The sequence below is a fragment of the Aotus nancymaae genome, unplaced genomic scaffold, assembly GCF_030222135.1.
Source record: "Aotus nancymaae isolate 86718 unplaced genomic scaffold, 86718_ANA_hifiasm-v0.15.2.pri h1tg000003l, whole genome shotgun sequence".
Classification (NCBI taxonomy): Eukaryota; Metazoa; Chordata; class Mammalia; order Primates; family Aotidae; genus Aotus; species Aotus nancymaae.
Window position 1 is genome coordinate 6,400,190 of NW_026988414.1, and position 14,811 is coordinate 6,415,000.

Sequence of the window (14,811 nt, forward strand, 5' to 3'; positions counted from 1 at the left end):
TTAATCTGCCAGGTCATTATTATAGTTAGGTTCATTTATTTCATTTTGCCTTTATTTTTAGAGGCTATATTTTAAATTTTCTTTTATAATTACTTAAAACATTTACATGGCTTCAAAGTCAAAAACATAAAAGCAAGATAAAGTCAGAGAAATCTAGCTTCACTTTGTTTCCTTCACTCTTGTAGTCATTTAAAAAAATTTTTTTTTGTTCATTTAAAACTGTAAGCATATTTATATCCCCATATCCCCCATTTTTTATATTAAAGATAGCATACTATACATACTATTTTGTACAATACTTTTTTCATTTAGTAACATATTCTGAGGATTATTCTGGAGCAATATATAGAGATAAGCTTCATTCCATTTTACAGCTGAATAATATTCTGTGATATGGATGTACCAGTGCCAACCCATGCCCTGGTGAGGGATGTTTGATTGTTTTTAGGCTTTTGCAAATGGCGCTGCAGGGAATAGTTTTATGCATAATTTTTAAAGTTTTGCTTTACCAATGTATCTAAGTGGTATTGTTCGGTTAGAGGGTAAATGTAGATGTGATTTTCCTTGATCTTCTAAATTCCCTTTCATAGAACTTTTGCTGCTTCATGTTCCCACCGGTAACATATGAAGTATCTATGTCCTCATAACCTCAAGCTTTTAGATTTTTGCCAATTGATTGGAATGTAGTTTTAATTTGCGTATCTCTTATTATGAATGTGGTTGAGAATCTTTCCATTTGTTTAAGAGCTGTTTACATTTCTTTTTCTGTGAACATTTTATATTTTTTGTCTTTTTTTCTATGTGTGTTGTTCAGTGTCTTCTTTTAGAATATTTATATGTTAGGAATATTGACCTTTATTCTTTCCTAATTTGTCATTTGTCTTTTTACTAATTTTTTCCCATACAAAAGTTTTATGTGGTCAGATTTATCAGTTTTTCTCCTTATTCTGAAGTTTGTAACTTGTCTTTTAAAAGACTCATATTGGCTGCTATGTCAAGAAGATACAAGGGTCGGGGTGGCCAAGGCAAGGGCAGAAACAGTAAGGTGGATTTGAAGGTGGTGATGATAATACAGTGTTGCTAGCGGTAGCCACGGTTCTGAATATCTTTTGAAGTGTTTGTTGACGAGTAGGATGTAGGAGGTGAGAAAGGAAAGTCAGGATGACTCCCAAGGTTTTGGTCTAACGGGACTGATTGGCCATAACTGAGGAGACTATGGGAGTGGGAGCTTTGGGGAAAGATCAAGAGTTTGGTTAGGGATAGGTAACGCTTGAGGTGCCCAGTGGACATCCAAGTGGAATTGTCAAATGGAAAGTTGGATGAGTGAGTCTAAATAACCATGGAGAGTTACTGGCATGTAGAGGATATTTACTTGTGGTTTCCCTTTTTATTTACTTTTCTTGAGGTAGCTTTAAATATAGTGAAATGTACAAATATTGTACAGCTCAATGACTTTTGACAGACATATACATTTGTATAACTAGCATCCTAGACAAGTATGGAGCAATTCGTCACCCCAAACAAGTTCCCTGGTGCCCCCTTTTAGTCATTCCACTCTCCAGAGGCAAGCATTGTTCTGATTTGTGTCAACACAGTTTAGTTTTGCCCCTTATAGATGGTGTTTAAAAGCATATAACTGGATGAAATCACCAATGGTGTGAATGTAGATTAAGAAGAGGTCCAAGTGCTGTGCCTTGGGAAATCCCAGTGATTCAAGGGGGAAATGAGAGGAGTCAGCAGAGGGACGGAGGAGTAGCTTGAGAGAGAGTGTAAGAGCCAGATACAGTGGAGTCCTGGGCAGCAAGTGAAAAAAATGTTAGAACAGGAGGGGAGTGATGAACTGTATCAAATGCTGCCAAGACGTCTTGTAAGATGAGGATTAAAAATTAGCCAACAGATTTATCAACAAAGGGATCATTGGTGACCTCAGTGAAAGCTGTTTTGGTGGAGTAGTGTGGCCTGAATGCTTGATTGGAGTGGATTTGAGTGAATGGGAGTGGAAGGACTGGACAGTAAGAATATAGACAGACATTTTGAGAAGCAGAAAAATAGGAGGGAGTATGGGATAGATAGAGACTTTTTTTTTCTCTAATGAGCAGCACTGTGTGCTGATGCGACTAATCCAGTAAGAGAAAAATTGACAATGGAAGAGAGGTAAGAGAATTGCTGGAGAGCTGTTCATGAGCTGACAAGAGGGATGGGATCTAGAGCACAAGGGAAGGGCTGGCCTAAGATAGGGGCAGAGGGAGTTCATCCATGGTAGTAGGAGGACAGGCAGATAGAAGTGTAGATGAGAGCATGCAAAAGTTCTCTTTAGTTGTTTCTATTTCTCCAAGCATTAACAAAGGAGCAAGAGGGGAGGAGATGTTAGGTTGAGGAGAGAGGTTTGAGTGTGAATGTCTGAGAATGAAAGGGTTAGTTATAGCATCACCTTGCACCTAACCCTGTTGGTAACAGCTGTGTAACGTCTGTACCTTGCTTATGTTTGGGATTCCTCAGTTTCTTCATGGAGCTAGTAGTAACATCTCTCTTAGGATCTGTGAAGACTGCCAGGTAAGGAAAATATCTAGTATTGATCCTAGCCCATAATAGTTGCTTAATAAAGGATCATTTCTTTCCCAGTTGTAACCATGAAACTGGTCATAGATTACAGGTAGAAAAGTACTTCCCATATTTAAAATATTACTTTAATAGAATTGTAATCTAATTCCTCTTCAAATCTGTGTTTAATATGTTGATTATGTTGAACTGTGCTCAAGTGATCCTCCCACCTTTCCAAAGTGCTGTGATTATAGGTTTGAGCCATAGTGCCCAGCTGCAGTTACATTTTTTGGCAAGTTCTAAGTGACTTTTTTGGAGTTCTGTTATCTCTCTTAGTTTAATTTGATTATACTGAAGTGGAATGGGGTTGAACATGGTTATTGCAGATTTTAAAGTCTCAGATTGATTTACTTAAAAACTTTAAGTGTGGGCATTTCCTGATAGTCACAAAAATAAAAGGTATAATGACCCTCATGTACTTACCATCTGGCTACCACCACCTTGATTGATATTCCAATTGATTTAGATAATTAAATGGTCTTTGAAAAGATAGGGAACTTGTCTTGGTTCACTAATGAATGAGAACTGAAGATTCACATTTAATAATAATTTAATCTGAATTATTTCAATCATTCATGCAAAAAAATTTATTGAGTATCTACTTTGTTCATTAGTGCCCTAATGTATAAGAACCTTGGTTGGGTTCAAATCCTAATTCTATTACTTATTAGCTGTGTGGTCTAGGGCTACTCAAAATATTCTAAGCTTGTTTCCACATTGACAAATTTAAGATAACGCTAATATCTACCTCATAGGCTTGTTATGAGGATTAAATGAGATATATTGGCTTGCTAAATAAATATTAGCTACTATTACTACACTTGATCTTAGCCAAAAGGCCGAAGAGTAGTAATGTTAGCTGCTGTTATTATAAATACTCTTTCTCTTTTTCTCTTCCTCATCTTTGGCATCAAGAGTTTGTGCAAGGTGCAATTGGAGAGTGTCAGAGGATTAGTAAGTGGATCTTGATCTTGAAGAACTAGAATTCCAAAATCACATAATATTAGAGGCAGGAGAGGTCTTTGAGATTATCTTGTTTGACAAGCTCAGAGAGATTTAGAGAAGTGTCCACTATCACATAGCTTGCTGTTAGTAGCAAAGCCAGGCCAAAGCTCAGGTCTCCTGGCTGTGAGTGCTCTTCTTATAAAATGACTCCTTTGTTGCCCCCTCCCTTAAGCCCTGCTCTTTCCAAATTGACTATCCTGGACAGCACGTTCTTCCATGGTCGACCTTTTCAGTGCACAGTATATTGTGGGCTTTCTGCATACATCAGACCTGAACATGTGCCTGGATGCTCTCTCCTTAAGGTTCCAAGGAAGACTTTTTAGGGAATGTAGACAAGTTGTCTCTGTGTAATCACAAAGATGTTTTTATCTTCCTCTTGTATCACAGCCCAGGAGTTAAAGTCACTGTTTGAAAAAAAATCTCTCAAAGAGAAGCCTCCAATTTCTGGAAAGCAGTCAATATTATCTGTACGCCTAGAGCAGTGCCCTCTGCAGCTGAATAACCCCTTTAACGAGTATTCCAAATTTGATGGCAAGGTAAGTAAAAATGAGATTTTGTCCCTTTAAGTAAAACTGTAATTGAGTGGAGTTGTTGGTATTATTATTAGATTTAAGGTTTCAGAAATGCTTCATAGAATGTCAGTTGACAGTTACAGAATGTCACTCACATTTTCTAAGACTGTTGATGCAAAGGTATGAATTTGGGCTCAGTGTTGTTTTCACAGTAATATATTTGGGAGAATTAAAAGCAAAAGCAGTCCTGTGATCTTTCATTCTCTCTCTGTGTGTAGATATCTCAGGACTGTTGTATTTTAATCCTCCTAAACATATTTATGTGTATGCATATATATATGTTTATATATATATGTTTATATATATGAGAGAGAGAGAGAAAGGGGAGGGGGAGGAAGAGAGAGAGAAATATATATGTGTGGATTTTTAATCTGTTTTATCTCCTAAGCATACTTGAGAAGTTGGATTAGTTAGATTGTGATTAATCAAACTCTAATTGTGTTGGGAAAGCCTTGAAAGTGGTTCTGGGAGGCAATTTCCATTGTCTTGGCTGATTCTTTATTATAATTGTAGATTGTTGAAATCAGCTTCATTTCAGAATTCTAGGCTATTGCTTGCATTTCAGTATCTCACTGTAGGGGGATCTCAACACTCGCTATGGAGGATAACTTTATTTTTTGCCTGTTTGTGCTAACAATTTGCTGTTATAAAATTAAAGTGTGTTTATTTTCCTTTTAGAAAAATGGCCACTATTTCAGGTGGATCCTGGTTGCATGTGCAACACCCCTTCCCAACCCCCTACCATCCTGTGTCTCCATGCTGACCTGAACAGGGCCTTTTTCAGAAGACAATAGTGGTTGACTTTTGTATTTATTGCCATGATGTTTGCTGTCTGGCAGTGGCATGGGGTGCTGAGTGATAGCTCTTTGCCTGGAGGGGTCATGTGTAATTTGTCTTATTTCAAAACCATTGCAGTTAAAAAAACATACAGCTTTTCGCTTATGCTTGAATTTTTTTTTTTTTTCATGAGCTGGCTCTGTCAGTTGTCCTCTTTGAGCAGAGATGTTTTCTCTTAGAAAGACTTTTACTTCATACAATTCAGCAGGCTTCCCTAGGTTTAAGTAAGCTTGTATGGCCATCAGCACATGAGGTTATTGATGTTTCTGGGGAAGAAGAGCAAGAACTAGAAACAAAATACATAAATAATAGATCCTAATATGCTCAGGAAGTTTCCTCCAAAAAACATCTGAAAGCACTTTTAGTAAATTACAGATTGTATTGATGTAAAGCTTCTCTTTCCTCTGCCCTTGCTGCCTTCTCCTGTTTTGTGGTATGTAGCACAGTGAAGGAAGTTCCCCCAGGGGACAGGAATGTTAGCCTCTGGAAAATGGCGAGTTGGACTGTATAGGATTTTAAAAAAATACTACAATGGATTCATTTAGATATGTGAGAAATTATTATCGGGATTAGGTTAAGCAGTTAGAATTTATTTGCTTCCATTGCCTGATACCATCTCGTTTGAGATGTAATTTCTGGAATAAATAATGTGTGATAATGTGTTTATATCAAAAAGCACAGATCTTTTAAAATATTCTAGAATTTTCCTTATACCATAGACTTTATTATTAATTACTTAGGTTTGGATTTGTCACAAGGTTGTGAACTCTGCTTGGTGTGTGTATATCTAACTTCTGAAGTGCCAGCAGGAAAATAAAAAATAAAGTAAACCATTTCCTTCGTCACAAAGGAATTATTCTTGCTAGATGTGTGTTTACACTGAAGACGCTCAATGCTTTTGTCATAGCAAGTCCATTTGTATCCACAAAGGATGTGAGTGCAGAGCAGTCACCATTATGCATTGATTAAGAAAGATCTAGATATTGATAAGTCTATCTTATGTGATGCTATTGTATTATTATCTTACATATTACAATTGTTAAAATACAATTAAACCCTTGTTCTCATCTATTATTTAATATCGATGCATTTGGCAGATATGTAATGAAAATGGCTAATATTTGAAGGATATTGTACTGTACATATTAAATTAGTCTTTATCTTTGTGAAATGCATCAATATGATATTCAATGACATCTCAATGATTAATAGAGAATTATACTTGAGTCAAGCCTTTTTGTAACCTAGAAATTAAAATGACTATTCAAATAACCACCTCAAAATGATCAAATTAGCATTTTGTGATTGCATAATAATGGGATTGTAGTAGTTATAACAGCACCACGGCTGCCTCTAGAGTTAAGATCATGTCAACCCCTTGATAATAAAGCCTTTTCCGTGAGAGTTGACTCTAATAATTTCCAGATTGATTCCTCCCATAAATCATCTGACGTTCAGCACTAAATTTTTGTTACTGTTGTAACTTAAAATTATTTTATTTTTATTCGGCTCATATTTAAGAAATGAAATGAGTGCCTTGTTTTAATGATTCACCGTCTTGTCATTGGAACGCCATGCTTTTTGCCTCAAATGTGAGGGTTTTCTATGTATTTTGATACTCCTTTTTTTTTTTAAACAAAGGTTTGTTAAAGCCTCTAAAATATTTACAGTTTTTTTTTTCCCCTACAAATATTCACAATGTTTTTCTTGGGAATAACTCTTGCCTTATTTACATAATTAACTGAGTTGCTTAGGTCTCTTGGGCAAATAGTACATAATTGGGGAGAGAAGGGGACAGGGAAGAGTTTGGGGTCTAATTAAATATGCTAAAAAACTACTTAATTATGTATTTCCTCAAGAGACTATCTGCTGTGAAATCCTCCTTAAGATTAAACTAGTGTTAGATTTGAAGAAAGGATTTTGCTTTTGCTATGGCTTTATGATTACATTGTAGTCAAGCAGGCACATCTAGTGTTCTTAACAGTTTGTGCCAACTGGATTGTTGGTTTTAATGATTCTAAGGCTGAGCATCTCTTAGCTATTGTGGGCAATTAAAGTGAGTATTTCCAAGTAATTTTTGGTTCCTGTAGCTGGTTAATAATTTTATCTGAAGCTTTTTAAATTGTGGTTGGCTAATAATTTTTTCAGGCGAGAAATTAAGAGGGAAAGGCTGTACTTCGGTGTGTGCTTTGTTGTCATTTTGACAATTTTTTGAGTCAGGTTTATCGTGTTGATATTATTTCTTTAGCAAATTGGTGGTGCTGTCTGTGATCTGTTTTAGAGTTTGAATTATCAGTAACTGTTCACTGATCATTTGAAAAAAGTTCAAGGTTGATTGCCAAGCAGTTTTAGGGCATGCTTTGGTCAGACCCGGCAAAACCAGCCTCAGCCATCTGCCTGCATTCTTAAGCATTGTTGAGAAGGAACCTCTGAATAGCCTTATTAACAAAACCAAACCTCTATTCTAAAGGTTGAGACAATTAAAAAACTTCTTGTACCAGTCCTGACTTCACTGGATGTGGGAAATGTTGGTTGTGACAAGAGGTTGCTTTGAGGTGACCAGGGAGTGGGCTTTGCTGAGAGGCAGTAGACATTCAGTACTGATTTAAGTGCCTCAAAATCTGTGGATTTTCTGCCCTGTTTCTCCACCTGTTTCAGATTAGTTTATGTTTTAAGAAGGAAATCTAACCCTTCCCATTTTATGCTCTATCACTTTCTTGAGAATCTTTTGCTAGTACATTATCACTGTTCTGGTCAAATTGCATTTGCAGATATCCTTAGTAGACCATCAGAAGTTCAAGTACCCATTTCCTGTGAATACAGTTACTAATAATAAAAAAAAAAGGTACTGATTAGCAAGTTGTCATCTCAGTCAGTTTTTTCACCTCTGAAAGGAGATGAGCGTGAGTTCCTCACAAGGCTCATAAGACCATCAAACAGGATAACTCTAGGATGAAGCATCTAGCACAGTGAGAGGCAGCATAATTGAGTAAAGCAACCTATTCTGTAGTAAACCCTCAGTTTGAATCCTCATTTCTCCACGTATGATGTGACTTCAGGCTAGTTACTTAACCTCATGAAGCTCAGGACATACTACCCCAAAATGTGACACCTTGAAATATTGAATATCGCAAGCTGAAGGAATTTGAGAAATGGCAGGAAGAACTCTGATCTTCCCCTGCCCTTCTTCCTTAAAGCAGGTCACAAAGGCCCTCATGTGAGATGTTTCCTCCCTCTGCCTGGAAGAAAGGAGCGTCCTCATCTCCGAAGATGAATCTCAAAGAACAGGCTTTGCTAAATTTCCCCACAGTTTACCACACTTACTTCCTACCTTTTTCCTATCATATTTTCCCGTGACTTTATACTTTTTGTCAAACCTAATATAAAAACCCTCAGATTTAACCAATGGTTTCTTGGATCCTTCTTTTCTTATGAAGGCTTTGTGTCATGTAAAATTTGGGTTAAATAAATGTGTGTGCTTGCCTTTCTTACTCTGTCTCTTGTTACAGGGGCCCCAGCCAAACATTTACAAGGAAAAATTTTTTTCTTCTTTACAAGTTCCAGTCCTGACACATGAAAGAAATGACAGTGTATCTTCCTTACGAGGATGAAATGAGCAGGATGTGTTTAGCAGAATATATAGCACAGAAGCACTCAACAAATATCCCACTTCTGCTGCTTTCTCTTTGTAAAGGGGTGGCACAGGGCATTGACGATGGGGCAGTGACGTGTCTTCCAAGTATTTCATTAGGTGGTTGACAGGATTGAGTGAGAGGGAATGTGTTTTTAAAAGCCATAGAATAGTGTCTTAAAGAAGAAGTGTAGCAAAGCAGATGAAAACAGTCTGCATGTTGAAGTTCAGCAAGTCCAGTGGGGTTTTGGTCCTTCACTAGGAAGATTGAGACAAGTAATTACTTCCTTTGGGTGGGTGCAGTGATGGTTATTTTTTTTAAACCTTGGGTGAGAAAATGGTTCAATATTGGTAATTGCTTGGCAGTTTCTAAAATGGTAAATATCCTACTTTTTGGGCTTAGCTAAATATTATTTTCTAAATATAAGGGGAATGTTTGACTTGACAAGTGCTTGAAAGAGCAAACCAGTTCAGGTTCTTATAGACAACTGTGACTTTGATTGTGTTAACTTGTCAAAAAGTAACCATTTCTCTGTTAGAAACTGTTTTAACAGAGAAGCTGCAGAGAGCATGGGGGAAGAGATAATTCATGAGTGCTAATTGCTTGGCTGTTAATTTTCATAAGTGTTGATAGAAGCAGTTCCTTAAATTAAACTTTGTTTAAAATGTATCAGGGGAAATATTCCACAGTGTCGAGCCTGAAGTGAAAATTAATATGAATGCTGTGGCAATTAACACATACTGGTTAATAGCTTTTAGCAGCATTTTGGGATGATAGTCCTTAAATACATTTTTGCATGCTGCTCTTGTTTCAGCATTGTTCCAGTCTATGTCTGGATAATTATGAACAAATGTTTTCTACAATCATTGGCATTAAATAGCTCTCTTCAAAGAAAGTCACTTAAAACTTTGCAGAAAAGCTGGAAGCCACCAAGAAACGTTGCAAACTCAGAAAAGGTCAGCGAATTGAAATCATGTAAAAAGAAAAATAGCCCTTAGAGGAAAAGGCACCTCATCTGAACTTGGAAAATGTGCTATTATTGTGGGAATAGTCCCTTCTAATAAGTTAAGCTACATTTGCTTCTGGATCTCTTTCCGAAAACAAATAGAGCCTGGGCTTTTTAGTGTTGGCTGTATTTCTAGAAAGGAGCTTTTACTTAATGCTACCTGAGCTGAGGCAGTGGACTTGAGCCTAAGGGCCTTCTGGCCTTACTTCCTCTCCTTTACCCCCACCCCCTACTCAGCTGGTAGAGGTGCAGGGGTAACCATGAGTGAAGAAAGAAGTTGGTTCCATAATACTGAAAGTCCACCGCTCCTTTCAGTAAGAGTTCTCCAGGGCTTTGCTTTTTGCTTGCTTAGTGCCCAATAAGAGACAAATCTAGGGTGACTATATTTTGAATTAGGAGCTGTTTGTCTCACTTGTTCATTGGCTTCATTTACGTAATTTTTTTTTTTTTTTTTGAGACAGATTCTTGCTCTGTCGCCCAGGCTGGAGTGCAGTGGCACCACCTCAGCTCACTGCAGCCTCTTCTTCCCAGGTTCAAGCAATTCTCTTGCCTCAGCCTTCCAAGTAGCTGGGATTACAGGCACCTGCCACCATACCTGGCTAATTTTTGTATTTTTAATAGAGACGGGGTTTCACCATGTTGACCAGGCTGGTCTCAAACTCCTGACCTTAGGTGATCTGCCCTCCTCGGCCTCCCAAAAGTGCTGGGATTACAGGTGTGAGCCACTGCACCCCATCTACATACCTTTTTTTTAAGAAAGTCTCAACATGATGTTAGCAGTTATTCTCTTGGCTGTTTATCTCTATGACTATATTTTGCTACTCTTCCTTTCATAGATCAGTTTTTGTTAGTCTATTATATTTCTAAAAGAAGATACAGATTAGATATTCACTTCCTTTTACACATTACAGTATATGGTATAGAAGGATTGCTGGGGGCTGTGTCTTATACCTGTAACCCCAGCATGTTGGGAAGCTGAAGTGCAAGGATCACTTGAGCCCAAGAGGTTGAAGCTGCAGTGAGCTGTGATTGCACCACTTGCACTCCAGCCTAGGTGACAGAGCAAGATAGTGTCTGAAAAATAAGGATCAAATTCATTAAAGAAATCTCTTTGTGAGATTTTTTTTTACCCCTTATACCATTATATTAACTCTCTCCTCTTGCTGTTGCTTCATGTTACACTGAAAATCCCAAGGGAAGATGTTGGGATTTTTGTCTTGATGGTCAATTTATATGAGTTAAATAGGAATCACAACAAAATGTTTTCGGCACTCTACTCTGAAGTTAAATGCTTTATGCTGAGTTCTTAAAACTAACTGCCTTTACTCTGAGCTCTCTGTCTAGGCCTCATTTCTGTAGTGAGTTGTGAACCTTGCCAGTGTGTGGTGGCTTCCTTTGGTTGTGGAGCCATCTTCTAAAAATTCCATGAGAGGTAGAATTCATGATTGGCTTAAGGCTTTTCAAAGGAAGGCAGAATTTTACCATGGAAAGAACATGATTGTTAGGCTCGGGTTAACATCTCTTGATCTGAGATCTAAAGAATGAGTAAGAGCTAAGAAAAGGGGGATGAGGCCGGGTGCGGTGGCTCACGCCTATAATCCCAGCACTTTGGGAGGCCGAGGCGGGTGGCTCACAAGCTCAAGAGATCGAGACCATCCTGGTCAACAAGGTGAAACCCCGTCTCTACTAAAAATACAAAAATTAGCTGGGCATGGTGGCGCACGCTTGTAGTCCCAGCTATTCGGGAGGCTGAGGCAGGAGAATTGCTTGAACCCAGGAGGCGGAGGTTGCGGTGAGCCGAGATCGCGCCATTGCACTCCAGCCTGGGTAACAATAGCGAAAACTCCATCTCAAAAAAAAAAAAAAAAAAAAAAAAGAAAAGGGGGATGAGACAGGGGGAACAGTAGGTCTGAGGCAAGGGGAGTTTGGCAATTTTCAGGAACCAAAAGAAAGTTGTGTGACTGGAGCCCCTAGGGTGAAGTAGATCTTGGTGAAAGGTGAAGCTCTGGGAGCAGACCAGGTATGACTAGTAGAGGTGTTCTCTTTAACCTAATGGCACGGGAAGCCTTGGACAAGGATTTAAATGGGGAGGTGAGGTAATCAGATTTGTTTTGAAAATACCCGTGGGGCTGTGCTGCAGAGTATATCCCTGAGAAGGGTTTGTGAGGATGGAGAGACTAATTAAGATATTTTTTGCAGTGCTCTGGGTGAGAGAGTGGTAACTTGGGCTTACTTATTGGGATGAAGATGGAGTGAATGAATTCAAGAGATACTTAGTAGTAGACAAAAGTAGGATTTGATGATGTATGTAGGGAGCAGGGTTAGAAGGGGGTTTGAAGGATGATTTCCTGGTCTGTGTCTGGCTTGTAGAGATGGATGGATAATGAAACCACCCTGAATTAGGAATCACTGAAAGAGGGCCAAGGATGAGGTGGACATTCCCATTGTCAGCTGTTTTGGACCTGCTGACTACAGATGATAGACTGTTATCATGTCCTTGATGATACTGTACATCTTTTTGGGAGGAGGGGTATACCCTACTTGTCTGGTGTGTGTTTGGGGAATCTGAGGCAGTGCTGTCTGAGGTGAGAGAGGAGCCAGAAGCCTCTTCTTTGTTCTCACTAATCAGCCAGCCTTGGAACTGGCTAAGGAATTGCCTTCAGACGTTAGTCACCTTCCAGACACTTCCTCTCCCATCAGTCACTTCCTCTCAGATAACGGGGATGTGCGCTCAGATGCCCAACCTGACTCACCAGGCTGTTCAGAGGAGAAAACAATAGGGTAATTTTATTCTTTTATTTTTGAGGAGAGTAATTTTAAATGAGGCAGATGTCAGGTGTCATTTAAGAGAAGTGCTGATGGTAATTCTTGGAGGTTAGGGGACTAAGAGGTAAACAACATGGAAGTATGTTTGTTACAACGAGATTACTGTTGTTGTACTACCTTCTCACTACCCGATTAATTACTAGGTTAGCAGAGGGAATCTGGTTGGAATGAGTAGCAAGCACTGAGGTCTAGCCTAGGAGACAATCCTTGTAGGTATGGAGGGGATTATGGATGGTGAGATTTTACATTCAGCCTTCTCATCCTGAGGCACTTTGCTCTGCATGATTTGCAGTGGAGAGATTTTCTCTCCCTTGAAGAACAAGGCCCTGATTTTACTATCTTGAAGACATCTATCTCAAGAAATCAAATGACAGTGACTGCAAGAGTCTAGGGAAAAGAGCTGTGGTACTGGAATAAGAAATAAAGGAGCTGAATACCAGCTCTGCCACATACTAGTGGGAAATCCTTGAGCACATCACTTTCTCTCTCTCAGCCTCTTCCCTCACTTGGAGCTAATACTCCCCAGATCACTGTTCGGTTAGGATAATTAAGAGGAAAATTTCAATGTATGCACAAGTGTTACCTAGCTGGGCATAGAACCCAGGTACTCTAATTCTCAGAGATTTTTATTTTCATTCTTAATGACATTCATATTCACAAAATGGAAACTTGATTTCCAGGACTATGACTCTATGTGGTGGAAGGAACACTGACAGAGAGTCAGAAGACTTGAGTGTTAGTCCTGGCCATGCAATTCTTTTTCTCTGGTGTAGGACAAGTCATTTCTCATCCATGAGCCTTGATTTCTGCATGTTTAGAATCAGGAATGTGGCCTAGATTACCTCTTGGATTCTTTTTGGCTTTAAGTTTCCAGAGTTTTGATTAGGGAGGTGATTGTCATCAGTGAGATATAGGGGGGTACAGATGGGAAAACTGCAAATTTTGAAGAGTTAATCTTTTTTGTATACATTGGAACTTTCCTCTTAATTATCCTAACCGAACAGTGATCTAGGGAGTATTAGCTCTAAGTGAGGGAACAGGCTGAGAGAGAGAAAGTGATGTGCTCAAGGATTTCCCCCTAGTATGTGGCAGAGCTGGTATTCAGCTCCTTTATTTCTTATTCCAGTACCACAGCTCTTTCTCCTAGATTCTTGCAGTCATTGTTATAGAGAAAACAAAAACAGTTAATATTTGAAATGTTTCAAAATTTAAAAACAAAAGTTTTGGTACCAGGCGTAGTGGCTCATGCCTGTAATCCCAGCGCTTTGGGAGGCCAAAGCAGGGGATCACCTGAGGTTAGGAGTTTGAGACCAGCCTGACCAACATGGAGAAACCCTGTGTCTACTAAAAATACAAAATTAGCTGGGTGTGGTGGCGCATGCCTGTAATCCCAGCTACTTGGGAGACTGAGGCAGGAGAATCGCTTGAACCCGGGAGGCGGAGGTTGCGGTGAGCCAAGACTGTGCCATTGCACTCCAGCCTGGGTGACAAGAGAGAAACTTGGTCTCAAAAAAAAAACTTTTTTTTCCTTTACCAGTGGACTGGAAACCTGGCAGACTTGTTTAGATCTTTTTACCAGTTATGTGGGTTGGGCAAGTTACTGCATCTTGTAAGCCTTAATTTCCTTATCTGTAAAAAATAAATAAATAATGAGATACTGGGACTGGAGAAGGGGAATGCTTTCATGCATAGAATTGTGCCCCACAAATGTTTATTTTCATGTGCAGAGTGGATTCATTCATACATCTCCATCTATCAAATACATTATTTACTAGGCACCACACTGTACTGGCTCATTTCAAACATTTATTGCAGACCAGCTCTGTACCATGCACTGATAAATAAGATGGAGCTAACTGCCCTTGGGAAACTTGAAGACAAGAGCGGCCATATGGCCATCAAGCGGAGGAACCATACTTCACGTGAATGATCGTGCCCAGTGCTGAGGACTGTGACAGTGGTCCATGACATCAGGTATACCTGACTGAGCAGAGGAGCAGAACCCTGAACAACAAACTAGAGAGCAAATGTGATAGGCACTGTAGATGAGTAGATGAGTACTCTCTACCGCTCAGATCTGAGCCTGTTTCTCATCCTTAGGGTGTTCGTCCGGATTTCAACTGTATCCCTACAGGGCAGGGATTCAGCTTTGGTCACTCTTATAATGAAGCCCAGAATGGTACTCTCCGCTAGAAATGTGGAAGTTTTTAAAAATGGCAGTGATAAATTTCAAACGTTATTATTCTTTGAGGTGCAACTACATGGCGGTATCATAAGAGCTGTGTTTTATTAATACTTCCACTTTACTTTCTGTTAAATTGAAGTTTTAACA

General features: G+C 39.0%; 1 protein-coding gene across 4 annotated transcripts in view; it reads left to right on the top strand.

Moving 5' to 3' along the window:
• Window positions 1-14,811, top strand: part of MAPKAP1 (MAPK associated protein 1) — a 273,338-nt gene that overhangs the window by 46,480 nt on the left and 212,047 nt on the right. For all 4 annotated transcript variants that reach the window (XM_064377972.1, XM_012458134.2, XM_064377978.1 and 1 more), the window contains exon 4: window positions 3,994-4,142. In XM_064377972.1, the coding sequence (XP_064234042.1) occupies window positions 3,994-4,142 (149 nt within the window). The remainder of the gene's footprint in view (window positions 1-3,993; window positions 4,143-14,811) is intronic.